Here is an 18,248-nt window from a genome sequence, read left to right as displayed (position 1 = left end):
AAATGCCTGCCCTCCTGAAGTTTCTCAAGACTTGAATGCAATACCCAAAATGCTCTATGCAAACAAACTATTAAGAAACAGCCGCGGGACTTCCCTGGTGGCGCAGTGGTTAAGAATCCGCCTGCCGATGCAGGGGACATGGGTTCAAGCCCTGGTCCGGGAAGATCCCACAAGCCACAGATCAACTAAGCCCGTGCGCCACAGCTACTGAGCCTGTGCTCTAGAGCCCGCGAGCCACAACTACTGAGCCTGCATGCTGCAGCTACTGAGCCCACATGCCACAACTACTGAAGCCCGCACACCTAGAGCCCAGGCTCTGCAACAAGAGAAGCCACCACAATGAGAAGCCTGTGCACCACAACAAGAAGTAGCCCCTGCTCACCGCAACTAGAGAAAGCCCGCTCGCAGCAATGAAGACCCAATGCAGCCAAAAATAAATAAAATTAATTAATTTTTAAAAAAATTAAAAAAAAAAAAAGAAACAGCCACAATGACTGATAAAGAGTTTACCACTTCTTTCTTCCTCCCACAGTGAGATCTTTGAAATGCAACAAATGAGTCAAAATAGAGGGAAAAAAAGCTCAAGATAAAAAGAAGTATCCATAACATGGTCTCATATAACTCTCACTATCTCTCAAAATGCATGACACAGATAAACACCACAGGGATCATCCCATACAAACACAAAAGAAGCATTAAGAGAGCTGAACCTGAGCAGCAGGAGATCCGTGAGAATTTACTATTGACTCTGCCACTAACTGGCTATGTAACTCTGGCCAGTGTGATGAGTTGTCAGTCTCCCAAGTCCCTCAATATTTGGAAATAAGGAAATATCATGTCCCTTTCTAAGAGGTAAACTGTATGCTGGATCTGAGCATCCATTTATTCACTTATTCATTCTTCCAATTTTACAAGTAGTTATTGACTATCTGCTATGTGTCAGGGAATATAACGCACAGTGATACAGGGATGAAAAGACAAACAAGGTCCTGCTGTCATGGAGCCTATATTTACTATGGGACATAGATAATAATAAATCACTAAACACGTTCATCTTATACTGCAAATAGTGGCAAGTGCTTTGAAACAAAGAGACGTGCTAAGTGTGTTGGGGGAATGGTACTTTAGATCGGGTGAACACAGAAGGCATCCCTGTGGAAGTGATGCTGAATTCAGAAACATGACTGACAAGAAGGAATCAACCCTCTGAAGAGCTGAGGAAAAGTGTTCCAGATAGGATGGCAGGTGCAAAGGCCCTGAGGCAGGAAGAAGAGCAGAAAGAGCTCTGGGAAGAGTGGTAGGAGGTAAGTCAGAGATGGAGGGGTCAAACCATGGAAGCTCCTATAGGCAATAAGGAGTTTGCAAGTTCATGCAGACTTTGAAACAGAAGAGTGATATAATTTAATTTATAATTATTATTTAAAAGGATCATCCCAACTGCTATGTGGAGAGGAATCAATTTGGAGGCAATTTCAGTAGTCTAGATAAGGGACTGGACAAGTGGTGCTAGAAAAAGGAATAAGAAAAATGGGAAAGGTCATAGTTAGATATATTTTGGAAGGCAAGTGACGGGGTTCAGAACACACTACCCCAAAATATGGTGCCTTGGCATACTGAATACTTTGAGCTGAAGGAATTCAAGAAAACACAGATGCAGGAAAGTCCTTCTGACCTTCCCCAGCCCTCCTCCCCTGAATCAGGTCTTAAGGCCCTCACGGGAGAGGTGCCCTCCCTATACCCAGAGGAAAGGAACATCCTTATCTCCAAGACAGGGATGCCAAGACGAATCCAAACAAGCAGGCCTTTCTAGAATTTCCCCAGTCTATTACCCTTAACTTTTTTGAACTTTTTTGAACTATCACATTTTTCTATGACTCTCCATTCTTCATCAGACCTAGTACTAAACACACATAGGTTTAACTGTTTCTTCTTTGAGATTTCATTTCCTTATAAAGGCTCCCATGTCATATAAAATTTTCAGACCTAGCCAGGGTCCCTAAGAGGGCTGAGAAAAACGTTTTCCTCTTCTACACAAGTCAAGAGGACATACTGATGTGTAGGATGAGGAGAGTGAAAGAAAGAACTGAAGATAATGGAAGATGATGTTACTTCCTAAAATAGGAAAAGCTAAGAGAGGAACACGTTTGGGGGTGGAGATCAGGAATTCTGTTTTTGAACATACTAAACTTGACAAACCCAGTGCACAAATTTTCAAAAAGAATAAATGAGATTTTAAAACACCTAATATTATAGGGACTTCCCTGGTGGCCCAGTGGGTAAGACTCCACGCTGCCAACGCAGGGGGCCTGGGTTCAATCCCTGGTGGGCCAACTAGATCCCGCATGCGTGCCTCAACTAAGAGTCTTCATGCCGCAAATAAGACCTGGCGCAGCCTAAATAAATAAATAAAACACCTAATACATAATCAATGCTCAAAAACTAGTTATTTTTTTCCCAAATTTACTAAATCTCCTAAAGAGATAATATCAATCTTACAGATTCATGAACCTTAGTTGACTTAATATATGTGAATAAAGGTTATTGATAATAATGAAACATGTATGTAGCTCTACCCATGTGCCAAGTACTATTTTAACTGTGTTTCATCTATTAATGAAGTTAATCCTCCCAACAGCTCTATAAGGAAGGTGCTGTTATCTCCATTTCACAGATGAAGAAATGGAGGCACAAAGTAGAGGTTGAATAACTTGACCAAATCCACACAGGTAGAAAGCAAAAGCTGAATAAAAATGTATTACTAAATGCCCCGATGTATATTGCAGATAATAAACTGAGAAACAAAGAGACAGATTATGTTGAATATTTAACAAATATTTATTGGCCATCTCACTTGTATCAGGCAGTATTCTAGGAACCAGATAGAGCAATGAACAAAACAGACCAAAAGACCTGCTCTCATGGGCTCAGTCAAGAAAAAGTGATTTGGAGAAAGAACAACTTGGGCTTAGCCTGGAAACTGTGTAGGATCTGAATATGGAAAGGGGAAAGCAGGAATCCGTTAGCAAACTACAGTGGCCCCTTCGGCACAGCTTGTGACCTGTTTCTGTCCGAGCCGAGAATATTTTTTACATTTTTAAAAGGAGAAAGAGAAGGAGGAAGATTATAGATATGATGTTCTGAACATCCTTGAAGGAGGAGGAAGCAAACACTGCAAGCAAACAGGCCCGGCTATAAAGGTGCATTTGCTGCCTATTCAAGAAGCCACATGGACCCCTGGATGGCTGGAGAGGAGATATTCACTGAGGAAAGTGGTGAAAGGACAAGGACAAAGAAAGGCAAGAAGTAGAGACAAGGGCTGCTGAAGTTGACAGGTTCTTTTTCTTTGTAGGTGATGGGATGGCATTGAAGGAGAGTGAATCCATAGGAAATCACTGTTCAGGACAGTCGGTTCTCACACTTGAAAAATGTGTCCAATCTTAGAAGGGCTTAAAGAATAGTATTGTGATGCACACGACAAGGGCAGAACTCTAGAGCTTTCAAAAGTAACTTTGAAAGAAAACATCTGCCTTTCACAAAAGCTCTGCCCAACCTTGGAAACCCTTTCTTTTAGGATATGAACCATATCAAACACCTACTGAGTGGTGATCATTTTGTAATGTATAGAAATATCAAACCACTATGTTGTACGCCGGAAACTAACATAGTGTTGTAAGTCAATTATATATCAACTTTTAAAATAATTAATTAATTTTTAAATATAAATGATTAAAAAACTTACATAAAATTATTTAAATAAAACTGACATTAATTTGTTTTGAAAAAACAAAAACAAATCACCTACTGAGACCTCCAAGTGCACGTGAAGCTTGTCTTTGCTAGAACAGAAATCTCACTTCTATACTCTGGGTCTAACGTCTTGTTGCTGTTCTTTCAATTTTTTTTCCTTAGGGGAGAGAACAGAATTTTATCTGTGTATTTGCAAATTTTATCCTAAGTGTAACTGGAATATGAGACATGAACTATGTGGAGAAATCTGGCCAAATGTGGAACAAGAAGGGTAGGGGCCCAGAGGCATAAAGGACTGGTTTGCTTAGGGGCTTTATTGACAGGACAGTAAAAACAAAGGCCAAGTGGGAACCTGAGCCAACTGAAAGTTAAATAACAAGAGACAAACTTGCACAGTAAAATGAGAAGACCTTTGAGAACGGAAAAGTATGTCTAAAGAGGTAGCCTTAGAAAGAGGACAGCACCCTAGTAGAAAAGGAGATTAAACAGTTTATCTTTCAAGAAAGGAGGAACCAGTTCTAAAAAACAAAGCTGCCTGGCACTGAGATAATGTAATCCAATGTAATAGATAGCAGGACAACTATATATGACATAACACAGAAATCAGGAAAATTCTCTATGTGGTACCAAGGACAGACATAGTGTTATTAATTGGTTATTAATTGACACTAGATAAAGCAATTTGGGGACACCCATTTTTCACACACCCTATGGAGCTTAGTACAAGCCACTGAAATGTAACAATAACTATAATAAAAACCCAGAAAAAGAGATTAAGGCATTTGTGCTTGGCGTGATTATACTTATTTCTCACTGAAACAATACATTTTTTTAACAATTACCCATTTTAAAACAACGCAAGAGAAAACACTTCTGTATTGAATTCCTATTGCTGTTGTAACACATTACCATAAACTTGGTGGTATTAAACAACACAAACTTATTTTCTTACAGTTCTGGGGTCAGAAGTCTGAAATGGGTCTCACTGGTCTAAAACCAAGGTATCAGCAAGACTGCATTCTTTCTGGAGGCTCTAGGGAAAAACCTGTTTCTGTGCCTCTTCCAGCTTTTAGAGGCTGAGCACATTCCTTGGTTCGTGGCCCCCTTCCAACTTCAAAGCCAGTAGTCTTTCTTATGCTGTATCACTCTGCTGCTGACTCTTCTTCTGCCTCCCTTTTCCACTTTTAAGGATTTTGTGATTACATTCACCCTATGCAGATAATCCAAGATAATCTCCCTATTTTAAGGTCAGTTGATTAGCTAGCAACCTTAATTCTATCTGCAACTGCAATTCCCCTTTGCCAAGTAACGTAAAATATGGACAGGTTCTGGAGATATCTTTTGGGAGCCATTATTCTGCCTACCACAACTTTAACCAAAGTTAAACTATATTGTGTAAGATGGACATTCAATCGATCAACAATGCTGAAATCTTAGATTTGTTCAGCACCTTTATAGACATTACACATTCTTCTATATGCCTGAAAGGTAAACTCTGTACATCGAGTACAGAGTTTACCTTGTAAACTAAATAAATTGGTATGCCTTTTTGTAATATTCTTGGCTTGGGAGGCCTAGGGAGCTTTACTGTACTTTGCAGATTCTGACAGCTTAAAAAGAAATATATATAACAACTACTGAAATATGTAGTATTTCATATAAATAAATAAATTGGTATGCCTTTTTGTAATATTCTTGGCTTGGGAGGCCTAGGGAGCTTTACTGTACTTTGCAGATTCTGACAGCTTAAAAAGAAATATATATAACAACTACTGAAATATGTATACTGTCTCTTTTTGGGGAGAGTAACAATATCCTAAAATCACTATTTTCTGTTAAAAGAATACATGTTTACACTGCAGACACTAGAAAAAGTTGAGTGTTTAATGTTTTCTAAAACATTTGGTCAGAAATTTAATTTTTTAAAAATTTTAGTTCAAGAGAATGCAAACAGTAGCAGTGAGGAAAAGGCAGTTTTACTTCCAGCTTTGGCTCAAATAAAGCAAAGAAATTAGCATAGTGATATCAGCCCACGGTGGTATTTTAAGTAGAAAAAGAAAGCATTTACTTTTTTCATTTAATTTTATTATTTTCTTACAGACATGTTCCAAACAAGCTATGATTTTCTTGGCAAAACAGCTCTATCAAGAGTCTCACCAACCTCTCCCTTGAGGGACACAGAGACTAGGGCAAAGGAAAGAAAAACGAGGCTAGACACCTGTCCCCAATGGAAAAAGGAAGAACACACCTGGAGAGCAGCTCAGACAAAGGGAGCCAAGGAGGAAAAACAGTAATTGGAGAGAGACTGCTTCCAAGCTGTTGCTGGTTTATAAGGTAAATCTATTCCTGGACGAAAGGGATACAGTAGCAGCACACTAAAAACTGGGACAGATTGTATCTCCTTCAAGGCTCCGCTCTTATGACACTCCTTCCAGGAAGTTTTCCCAGCATGGCCTGAGCCCAGTTTGGATGAATGACCCGCCTGAGATTGCCAGGCGTCCCATGCGCATCTCATTAATGCATGCATGCATGCATTCATTCATTCATTCATTCACTTAACTCATATTGAGCACCTAACACGCTCTAAGCCCTAAAAATAAAAAAATAAACAAGGCATAATAGCATTTATCACATGGCATTTATTTGTTCTGGTGTTGGCTTTCTGTCTCTCCCACAGCAGCTTCTGGGAAGGCGCCCTATTTAATTTTTGCATCCTCAGTGTCTAGACAGTGCTTGGCAAGGCTAGGTGCTTAATGAACTTAGGAATGACCTCAAAGCGTACTTCTGATAGGGGGCTATGTTCTCCAAATCTGTCTTTGAGGGGACAGGGGATGACCGGTACACAAGATGAGAACGGTAAAAGCATCTTTATTCGGAGTGCATACAGCAATCCAGTTTTCCTGTGTGGCTGCTAGTAGGGGAGTGTAAGTTAAAGAGAGTACTGGAGTCCAGGGCGGGGTGAGGAAGGTCCTCCTTCCCGCGTGCAGGAGGGATTGGGGGCCCCAAGAAGGGGGGTTCTCGCGAGCCCGCCCGCGCGCCTCACCAGGTCAATGGCCACGATGTGCCGGAGCGCCACGACTCTCCGGATGGACTGGGGCGGGTTCTCGGTCAGGTAGATGAGCAGGTCACTGAGCACCACGTACTTTAAGGTGTGTTTCCCCGTGTCGGGTACCACGATGCACGGCTCGTAGGCGCGGATGGCGTCGTAGACCTCGGGCCGGCAGATGCCTCCGCAGGAACGCGTCCAGGCGGCTGTTCTTGCGCGCGGGGCTGGCCATGCGGGGCGTCCGCTGCAGGGCCGAGGGCTGAGGGTGGCGGACGCCTCCGCGCAGCCCCGCCTCCGCGCCGCCCGCGGTAGAACCCACGCGCGCCACAAAGCCACCGCCACCCCCGGGCGCTGGGGACCGGAGCCCAACTCCTGGGTCCGGCTCCTTGGAGCATCAACCCCCCCCCTCCCGTCCCCGCCCCCGCCCCCGCCCCCGCTCCAGCCCCCCAATCCTGGTCTCAACCCCAGACAACAGTGGGCGGGCCGCGACGCCGGTCCCCCAGGTTCCTTGCTGGCGAGCATCCTGGGCCCGCCCCTCACCCCTACCCTCGCCTACTCCAGCTGTTGCCGACCAAGCCATTCCTTACAAACTGTATGGAAACCTCGGCTTTAGTCTGGTTTTCTATTAGAAACTTGAATGACATGGAATTTACCGATTTATTTTTAAATAGAACAAACCTAGAGCCCTATTAAGATCAATCACACAGGTTTAGCATTTGATTATAACACTGCCTGGCATAGCTCTCTAATTTTTATGAGTAGAAACGTAGCTCTTCTTTCTCCAACTACATAAAAGCTCTCTGACAGAAGAAAATCTTATAAATTGTTTCGAGCACACCCAAGCCTACCTAATGGATATGCTTCTGTTCCCAGTGCCCAGGACAACGCCCTGTAGGCAGTCGGAGCTCAATCTGTGTAGGATGAATGAATGGGTGAAGCCTGCATCTTGAAAAAACTGAAGCTTAGAGGTTGAGAAATGCTGATCATGCAGCCTTGAGACTGCAGGGTAGTAGAAGTACTGCTTAGTTTTTACAGACCATGAATAACTTATTATAAATTAGGTTAGAGAGATGAGAAGGACACAGCAACAGAAACTTGCCTCCAATAACTCTAGGTGAGAACTTTCATTTTAATTTCAAATCCTAGAAAAGTCATTCTCTCTCCCTGCCCACTCACCCAGAGACCTGGTAATGCAAACCATATATTTATATTTTGTTTGATTTGCTCCAGCTACCTGCAACCCAGAATCGAATTATATATTCTTTATTGCATTTTATATTCTCCTTTTCCTCATATTTTACTATGGCATACTGTATGTTGTAAGCAATTTCAAATCCTTTGTGGAGAATATAAATAAATTAAAATGCATAAACATATTGTAAACTAAATCGCTGCAAAAGGGAACTGAGGAGAAATGTTTGGATGTGACTAAAGAAGTCTGAGGAACTCAATAGCAGCAAAGAAGTAGAAACAATATTTCTTTTTTTGGCGAGAATGTATTTGGTGAATAAGGAGAGAAGAGCCACCTGCTGACAAAATTTTAAATGACCTAGCATTTAAAGTTTTCTTAGAATCTGATCATACATCTGACTCTTCATAACTTCATACCTGGAGCCCCAGAGGCATGGCTATTTCCTCTGAAATAAAGACTATTCCCTATGTAACCCAGTCTAGAATTTGTTGCCTCAAACCAACAGAAGGCAAAGGCCCTTCATCTTTGCCAAATAGCCACACCTCACAAGAGTGGTTGAGAATTAAATGGCTACTGCAGAGGTGGAATGTGAGGAAGGTGGGGAAAGGCATCAGTCCAGACTGCTATTTCGTGTCTCTCGGGCTCCCTGTTCCATACCCACTTCCTGGGACTAAGAAACAGAATTACTGGATCAGGACCGGAAAAGACAGCATACCTGCTCTGTCAGGAATACCATCATAAATGAGCTTTTGGTGATAAGGGTACTAGGCTTAACAAATGTTGCACATGAAGAAGGGAATGAAGCACATGAAGAAGGGACTTTAACAAAGGGTCTGGTGGTTAAGGTGACCTCAATTAAATTTTTAACTTTGTGGCACACAGAGAAGGCAGTATCTTGGTTTCCAGGCACTTGTTGTTCTATACTGTTGCCAATGTAACAGCAAAGTTCGGATCACAGGAAAGGGGTTTAATATAGGAGAAAGATCCCTAGATTTGGAGTCAGGAGAACTGGATTAGAGCACTAATCCTGTTGCTCATTATCTGAGATTTTTGGAAAGTCACTTCACCTTTTTGAGCCTCATTTGACCATTCGTAAAATGAAACTAGTACTAATTTATGCCCTGCTAACCAAAGAGCTGATGTGAGGAGCAAAGGCAATGACTTATGAATTCTAAAAGCACTACAGACAGGTAAAGTATCCATATTCCCTTATCTTTTGGTAAGCTTTATGAGGATAGTTAACATAAATACACCCTACATGAGCATTTACTCCTTATCTTCTAAATCCATCCAAACTCAGGAAGCATTTGGTACAGATCCTCTGCAATCAAGCACTTAAGAGATGTTTCTTGATAAAACTATCAAAAGGAATGGAACATTACTTACCTGGAACTAACCCCCAAAGGCACTCTCCTTAACCAGAAGAACAGAATAGCCTTAGGTCCAAGGATGAAAGGACAGTAGTGTTGAGCATAGGTCTGCAGAGCCAGATGACCTGGTTCAAATTCCAGGTCTCACTCAGTAGTTTAAAAAATTACCTTGGACAACTTTATTTATTTATTTATTTGGCCGCACTGCACGGCATGCAGGATCCGATCCTAGTTCCCCAACCAGGGATCAAACCTGGGTCCTTGGCAGTGAGAGTACGGAGTCTTAACCACTGGACTGCCAGGGACAGTTCCGGGACAACTTACCTTAATTGCTCAGTGCCTCAGTTTCCTGATCTGTGAAATGGGGTAATAGTACAAACCCCATAGAGTTATTATGAGGATTAGCAATGTTTCTAAGTACTTAGAACAGGTACCTGGAACAGAGTGAACAATGTGTAAGTGTTTTAAAAATAAATTGAACAAGTATGTGATTTCCTGGTACATATATGGTCATTTAGTTCCCCATATACAAAGTAGTAATATCAAATTCTTCCTTGTTGGGTGCTAGCCTAACTTTTTAAACTTTAGATTAAGGCTCAAGACAAAATCTAATCTACATGCACAAATATACAAACAAAAGAATGGCATTTTTACCTTTTTTTTTTTTTAGTTGCATTTTTGGTGGAGAAATGAGCAGTGGGCCATAGGTCATAAGAATCCTGTAAGGATTTCAAACTAGAAGTACCCTTCAGTGGGTCTAGGGATCCCAAGTGTTCCCATCTCCCAACGTGAAACTAAAGACAGTATGTATAGAGAGGTACTTGAAGCCTGTAGTAGGTAAATAGAACCTGAACTTTTAAAGGTGTCTGAATTAGGAATCCCTTGGTATTTCTATTTAGTATTAATGGATACTGACCATTTAAATATCTACAACATTAGCAGTCAACTGACATATAGAGAAGTGGTGTCATTATGATAAAGTCTAAGGAACCATGCAAATGCTTTGGATTAAAACAAACAACTTTCGTTTACTAAATAATGCCCCAGTGCTCTGTTCTGCCTCAGGCTTCCTGCTTCACACCCACTTACTCTAAAAGAAACCAATGATTGGACTAGAACCCAATAAAGACAGCTCACCTGACCTATTTTCCAACTTCTTTCTCGGCCAGGAAGCCCATCATGGATGAGCTTTTGGTGACAATGACACTAGGCTTAATAAGCTTTGCGACAAATAAGAGACTCTGACACAGAACTCAGTGGTTATCAACTCATGTTATATTATTTGGGTTCAATTCAATACATTTCACAGATATTTACTGAGAAATTATTACCCATAAACAGAATCAGGATAAAACTTATTTTCAGTCTTCAAGAATTGACTAACAGGTGAGTAAGACAACCACACAAATTTAATACAAAACAAAAACATATTAAAATATATTAATGACATGAGAGGTATGAATTTTTTTAAATCCAAAAAGGTACAAGGAAGATAACAAAAATCACCTGCAGTCTCACAACCTAAAGATAACTTTCAAGTAATGGATAAGTTTCCTTCAGTAAGTCCATGAGAGAAGCTTTGAAAGCCTAATGTAAGGTAGAGGAAATAAGGAAAGGAACAGAAAAGATAGATGTGACAGCACTATGCTGAAATTGAACTGGATCACTGAACATGAAAGCAACAAACTGACCCTAAGACCACTGAGTTCTGTTGAGGAGTTGAACGCATCGGCACAAATAGCCACATCAGGAGGGAGATATATTTTGTGGGTAAGATCACGACTTTGGGTCTGGACATGTTAAGAGTTGACATGCTGGTGAGATGTGTAGGTATCTTGTAACACAAGTTAGGAGTACAGAATCTTAGAACCAGAAGTAGAGAATGGGAGATCATCTTCATAGAAATGAGTGTTGAAGCCATGGAAATAATTACTGAGAGCAAGTGCAGAAAACAGAAAGCCAGATGGCTAAGAAGGCAGCCTTGGGGAAGACATGGTAAAGAGAACAAAAGTAGGAGTGCAGTGAAGACAGAGTAGTCATCAAAAAAAATAAAAGGATTTTGAGGATAACACAGGGTCAGAGTCAAGAGAGGAGAGAATTTCAAGGAGGAAGGAAATAGTCAACAGAAAAGTTGAAATAAATTAATAAAAATGGTCACAGGGTTGGATCATTTGTAAGAGTTTTAGTAGAGTGATTTGGGAACAGAAAACAGATTACAATAAGTGAGAGACTGGAACATTAAGTGTAGGCAACATATATGGTGTATTGAAGACAGGAAATCTAGAATCAAGAATCTAGGGTTCTAGCCCACCATTTACTAGCTATGTGGCTTAGGATAAGTTACTTAAAATAGATCCACCTGTTTGCTTTTCTTTTTCTAAATTAATTAATTAATTTATTTATTTATTTATTTTTGGCTGCATTGGGTCTTCGTTGCTGCGCATGGGGGCTACTCTTTGTTGTGGTGTGTGGGCTTCTCATTGCGGTGGCTTCTCTTGTTGCAGAGCACGGGCTCTAGGTCCACGGGCTTCAGTAGTTGTGGCATGCAGGCTCAGTAGTTGTGGCTCGTGGGCTCTAGAGCACAGGCTCAGTAGTTGTGGCGCACGGGCTTAGTTGCTCCGCGGCATGTGGGATCTTCCCAGACCAGGGCTCGAACCCATGTCCCCTGCATTGGCAGGCGGATTCTTAACCACTGCACCACCAAGGAAGCCCCTGTTTCCTTTTCTGTAAATTAAAGATGATGATGATGATGTTGATGATGATGATGATGATGATGATGATGATGGTGGTGATGATGATGATGATGATATCTGCTCCATCCCTACAAGGTTAAGAGGAACAAATTAGAAAAGTTATATGGAGACATATTGTAAACCATAATGAAATATATAAATGTTATCTATCCTAATTCTTTCAAGTACTCTGGCAATTGAAAGAAAAGGGAAATATGGGACAGGAACAATGTTTTATTGTTATAAGAGAGGTGCCTCACCATATTTATAGGAAGAAAAACTGACTTAGTACAATAGTTCTACAGTGTCATCACCATTTAATGGACCTTCATTTGAGAGACAGGGGTTAGAAGCACAGACTCTAGGGTCAGACTATGCGCGTTTGAATCCCAGTTCTGCTACTTAACTTTTATGCACTGCCGTTTCTTCATCTATAAAATGGGCGTAATGATAGTACCTTGTTGTGAGGATTAACATCTGAACATTCAGGACTGTTTCTGGCACATAATAAAATGCTCAAAAATGTTGCCAGTTAGTACATAAAAGCATTGCCATATGCAAGCACACATGCTTTAAGTTAAAATAATCACAGCTCTTTGTTAACATTTTGATAACTGGCATTTTATATTAGTCTGAGATGGGAAACTGTCCATCCCTTTATGGATGGGGGAACCAGAATACAGAAGGGTCAAATTTAATATCCCTCTCAGATCCTCTTCAGGTAGATTCCAAGTAGTTCCTTATTTGTTACGAAATAACATGAATTTACAAAATTCAGAGATTTTTACAATCCTAGGTATTTGAACTGCCATAAAGGGCCAGTGTTACTAGATAAACTGTAGATAAACTATAGATACTAGATAAGCTGTAGATAAACTTCCCCGTATGAAGTATCCACAAAATGAATTTACAAATGAAAAAGGCAAATATAGACGGTAACAATACAATAGACGGTATTTTGAGGTTCTTTAGGATGATACAGTGGAATACACGGAACATATTACAGACTTTGGAGCCACTTAGACCACGATTAGTTTTAGGCCTCCATATTGTTCACTTATTGAGTTGTAACTACAGGCTGGCATGGTACTAGACGCTGGGGATACACTGAAATAGGACAGGAATCTTAGCCTGACATTTTAAACGAGTAAATTACAAGCGTGATGCAAAAGTGATTCGAGATACTTTATATATGAAATGCCTGGTGCAGTGTCTTGCACATGGCCGGTCACGAAATAAATGTAGCTGTTAAATGGTTACATTAATTTTATTCTACTTTTCCTCCCATTCCCCTCTCCCAAGTTTTGTTTTTCACTGTAGTTCCAGTGAGGGCAACCTAGTCTGCATTCAGTACATACTTAACAATCAACAATGAAACCTAAATAACGAGCACTTATTGTATGCCAAACACGTGTATTAATTTAATCCTGCCAACAACACTTTGAGGTCAGTACTATTATCATCCACCGTTTCACTGATGAGTAAACTTAAGTACAGACAGATTATGTAACGCGCCTGAAACTGAGGTTAACAACTAGTGAGCGGGGTGGTAGGTGACGGGAGTGGGGCGAGCTGGGATCCAAATCTAGGCAGCTTGTGCCTAAACTACCTCTACTCAGTATTAATAAACTACTCGGTGAATGAATAAACGAAGTAACAGTATCATAGAAGGAACCTACGAGTAGGACTTCCTAAAAAAGCGCTCCTTCTTTTCACGAATGACAAAAATACTGGTACGTTTAAAGTGAAAATAAAAAATTTTCAGCGCTCCTCGGAGGATCCTCACGCGGGGGAACACGTGGGACCACAAAAGAGAATAATTAAACAACTGACTCACACGTGGTTTGGACCACGTCGTGAGGCTCTCCGGGGCTCCATACTCTAACCTGCCAACTACCTGCCTAAGCCTTTATGGAACGTGCTAAGCAAACCCAACCCTGGGTCTCTGTCCCGGTGCAGAAACAGCAAGGGACTCTACAACCGGGAGAGATTCCCGCGAACCCCCATCCCAGCATGCACCAGAGACCCCGGCGACCACGCCTCCTGGCCAGCGCCCGGCGAGCGCGTGCGCCCCATCGCCCGGAAATGTCGCCTGCACATTGCGTGTTGGGAGTTGTAGGCTCTCGGTCCGGGTTCGCGGGTCGTAGTCGGCCCTCTCCGTGAGGCTGCTGGCTTTGGTCCGCGCGGCGCCGACGCGGGGAGCGCGCTTCGCGCTGACTCAGCGGCGACGGCGGCGGCAGCGTTAGCTGGCCCTCGCGCTCTTTCCCTTCCTGGGGCGCCAACCCCGCCCGCCAGCTTGCTAGCTTGCCTGCCCGGCGCCACGCAATAGAAGGCGCCAGGGGACGCGGAGCGGCGAGAGGCGCGCGGCCCCGGCCAGCTCTGTCTCCGGGGTTAGCGCTGCGGCCGTGGCGGAGGACGACGGTGACAAGGACGAGGGCCGCTCTCCCCGCTCCCTGCTTGCGGCGCCGCTCCGCTCTGCTGACCGGCCCTCGGGAGTGCAGGCGGGGAGGCGGGATGGAGTGATAGGGAAGGTGACTCGGGGCTCGGGGCGGGACTGGGACCCGAATCGGTCCATGCGAGGCTGCGGGGAAGTTGGCCGGGAGGACTGGCCCGGGGAGCGGGAGCCCGCATGTCGGGGAGGGGTGCGGGTCGGGCCCTCCATGGCGGTGCTCCCCGAGGCTGGGCGGACTGGGTGGGGGTGGGTACAAGCTACGGCCGCCGAGGCTGAGCGCGTCCCCAGTGCGTGGCCGCTCGTTGCCAGGTGTTTCATCACCCGAGTTGCCACGAGGCTCCCTTTAGGGGAGGGATCCGGGGGAAGGAAGGGGGCAAGGCCGGCCGAGGTGGGCCCCCATTGCCTGTGGCCCCCGATATAGTAAAAGTGGCCGAGCCCGTTTGTAATACTTGTAGCGTGTCCCACCAGTTTCAACTGCAGAGACCTCAAACTTGATTCCCCCCACCCCACCCCCGACCCCCGTCCCAGGACCAAAAAGAAAAAAGTATTATTTCTGTGTAGTAATTTGCCAACACGGCACGCCATTTTTGCTTTTCCCTTCCTCACAATTCTGCAGGAGTAGAGACGCGTGATGTTTCCCTGTAACCCGAAAAAAGGAGTACCTTTTAAAAGTGTTAATTGTAACAACTAGCACCGTTTGAAAGTGCTAGTTGTTACTGAGGGAAGTTACGTTTTATTAAAGCGACTTGTCAGAGTGGTGTTAAAAGGCTGGAAAGATTCAGTCCTGGGCTTTGAACAGTCTTCAGTAGGTGTAGAGGAATTTTTCCAGATTGTTTTGATTTTTGATTTAATGGCTATACATGGGAGAATTAGGGCTTAATATTTCAAGTATGTTGCTCGCCTTCCCCCAGAACATTTGCTAGATGCGTAATTGAAGTGTTTATCACATTGTAACAAATGTTTAAGCCTGCACCGCTATGCGGTGTTAGAACATTATGCACAGCCTTTTACTGGGAGAATTGTCACCTTTTTGCACAGGTTGTAACTTTTCAGTTTTTTTGCATACATGTAGGTGATTTACCATTGCATGTTGATTATTATCCAAGTGCCTTCTCCGTGGGGGATTCTTTCTGTACTGACAACTGTAACAAGTTTTGTTTCCTTAAGTTGTTTCGTTTGCGATGTTTTTTCTTAGGACCACTTGCTGTTTCCCTTGATAAAATCAAAGTGACCAAGCTTATGCAATTTTCAACTGTAACAAGTTTTGTTTCCTTAAGTTGTTTTGTTTGCGATGTTTTTTCTTAGGACCACTTGCTGTTTCCCTTGAGAATCAAAGTGACCAACTTAACGCAATTTTCCCTAAAGCCATGCCAAATTCTAGGAAGCTTTTATAGGACTTAATCTGGGATTCATAGAAATTCATATTGTCTTTTCTTTCTGTGTGTGCATTTTTCAGGGGAATTGTCATCAAATTTTCAACAGTACCTTTTTTTTTCCCATCTGTTCAAAATGCCAGTTTACTAGTATAAGAAATCTAGATTGCTCCAAGTAGTTCCCATTCCCCCATGTGCCTAGCTCTGAATGATAGATAACCTATTGAGGACCCACTAGGTGCCAGGCATGCTTTACATACCTTATCTCATTGATGTCTTTACAACTTTATGAGTCAGATGCTTTTTTTCCCATTTCATAGAAAGGGCTCTCTCTCAGGTTTGGTAGTTGTCTATGTGGTCCCAGTTTGAAAATGACAAGATCAGAGTACCAATACAGGTCTTTCCAAATCCAAAACGTATGTTATATTATGTCCTAGGGACACAGTGACAAATACTCAGACAGTCCCTCCTTCCCTTTAAGGTTAATGAGAGAAAAGTAGTAAGCAGACAGTGACAATGTATCAGCATTTAGGTGGGGCATCTAATCCACTTTGGGAGAGTTGAACAATAGGGGTCAAAGAAGCGTTTTTGAAAGAGGTGACCTCTAAGCTGAATTCTGAAGAACAAGCAGGGGTTAACTAAGGAAACTAAGGTAACAAGGAAAGAGCAATGTGTGCAAAGAAGATGAAAGGCAGAATACCACTGGCCTTGCTGGGTTAGGGTGCAGAATTGTGAGGAGTCGTTGAAAAGTGTTTGCATCTTAATCCTGAGGGCAGTGGGGAGTTACACTGCCTCTCTGTAGTCTGCAAGTATGATGGTAACCGTAAGAGAAGGGGTCAAGCTTTCTTCTCCAAGGCTCTCAGCACGTATCCTGATTTATCATTGGATTCAGGCAGAGCGGGGGAGACAGAAAAGCATGTTGTAGTAGGAGTCTTCTAACCTGGATCTGATCCTGGTCTTATCATTCCCAAAAGGCTGTGACCCCTTCCACACCACATCCCCCATTTAGGTTCTTGACCCCGTTAGGCTCTGATTTCCTCTTTGGTTAGATCAGTTATGGTCTAATTGGTTATGATAATTAAAAAAAAAAAAAAGCCTTACAACCTTTTAATAGGAGTAGTAAGACCTGGTCTCCCTACCTCAGGTAGAGTTTGTTCTTTGTTTCTGCAAATAAATATACATTTTATGAGAAACCAAGTTGCCTTTGGGGCTGGTCATGTTCTTACTTGAGAATGTTAGACCCTGTATTGTGAGAAAGTGCAGTATTTTCCAGAGGCTAAAAAAAGTTCTTAAATAAGAAAAATCAGTGTTGTCAATTTTTATAGCTGCTGTTAGAAAACAGTTTTTGAAATACATTTCTGGAATTGGACTGGCAAGAGCAGAGATCTGTAAAAGGCAGAGCTAGCCCATTTTTCAAAAGCTAAATGACTTGTTTTTCACTTTTTCTCTCCTTTTTCATTTGACTTCTCCTGAAGTACTTGGTAGACTCTCCAGAAAGGCACTCTGAGATCCGTATTTAGTCAGACATTCTAATTTAAAGGATTGTGATATTGATAAATGGCAGTAAGCAAGTATTATAATTAGTATAATAAGATGATCTGGGTTTGTCTTTTTTTTAACTTAATATGTTGCACAATTGCACTTTACTGGAGATGGTAATAACATAAATTAGATACTTCTATTTCAAGAAAAAGAATTACTTTCTGTACTTTATTGATGATCTTGAAGAAAAAAATTTGAGAACCTTAATGGCATACCTTAGATTTTTAGAAATTACACATTAGCGGAGTATTTAGCAGACCCAGTCTTCTGAGACTTAGGCTCCTTTAGTTGTAATTTGGATAGGTTCAAAAGAAGTTCTTTTAACTGTTAAATTTCTTTGCATAATGTTACCGCTTGTTATGATATTCTGGATAAGCATCTATTTTGTTTATCAAGTATTTTCTTTCAACTTTGTGTGTGTGTGTGCAGATGTTTGTGGATTCTTCTGTGGGATCAGAGGGCACGCCTATTGTAATCAGAAAACTCCAAGTATAGCAGCAGGGATGGATGAACAGGCTCTTTTAGGGCTAAATCCAAATGCTGATTCAGACTTCAGGCAAAGGGTAAGTTAAGTCGGCTTAATCATTTTTTAAAGCATGTTACGGAAAGATTTGCATTAGAGGACTTGAATCAAAAATATACATCTGATAAAGGTTTAATTTGGGTGGAAATGAATAGAGAAACAAATTTGAGGTATTTGACTATATTCTGAATACAGAAACAGTGAGTGATTGTGATTTATTTTCTCTTTAGTTGGCTTAAAAGTATTAAAATCTCATGTAATTCAAGGCAGG

General features: G+C 42.0%; 3 protein-coding genes across 3 annotated transcripts in view; 1 reads left to right on the top strand and 2 right to left on the bottom strand.

Annotated features, from left to right (window-relative positions):
* The window catches only part of LOC309641319 (uncharacterized protein C12orf56 homolog), a gene marked incomplete at its 5' end in the record, with an annotated part of 77,669 nt that extends 70,644 nt beyond the window's left edge, over window positions 1-7,025 (bottom strand). The window contains 2 exon segments of the mRNA XM_082421167.1: window positions 6,682-6,964; window positions 6,966-7,025. Coding sequence (XP_082277293.1) covers window positions 6,682-6,964; window positions 6,966-7,025 — 343 coding nt within the window.
* A 229-nt stretch (window positions 7,026-7,254) lies between these two features.
* LOC309641318 (uncharacterized protein) lies at window positions 7,255-15,628 on the bottom strand (the record flags this gene model as incomplete). Its single annotated transcript, XM_082421166.1, has 3 exons — window positions 7,255-12,176; window positions 14,107-14,880; window positions 15,621-15,628. The coding sequence occupies 3 exons, from the start codon at window positions 15,626-15,628 to the stop codon at window positions 12,041-12,043; spliced, it is 918 nt and encodes a 305-aa protein (XP_082277292.1). The 3' UTR covers window positions 7,255-12,040.
* Window positions 15,629-17,942: 2,314 nt separating this feature from the next.
* XPOT (exportin for tRNA) overlaps window positions 17,943-18,248 on the top strand; it is a 42,345-nt gene continuing 42,039 nt past the window's right edge. Inside the window, 1 exon segment of the mRNA XM_082422939.1 lies at window positions 17,943-18,017. Within this exon segment, the coding sequence (XP_082279065.1) occupies window positions 17,958-18,017 (60 nt within the window). The 5' untranslated portion in view covers window positions 17,943-17,957.

This window comes from Balaenoptera physalus (genome assembly GCF_965194825.1).
Source record: "Balaenoptera physalus genome assembly, chromosome: 13".
Taxonomy (NCBI): Eukaryota; Metazoa; Chordata; class Mammalia; order Artiodactyla; family Balaenopteridae; genus Balaenoptera; species Balaenoptera physalus.
Note: the sequence above shows the minus strand (reverse complement) of the source record. Positions and strands in the feature narration are given on the sequence as shown.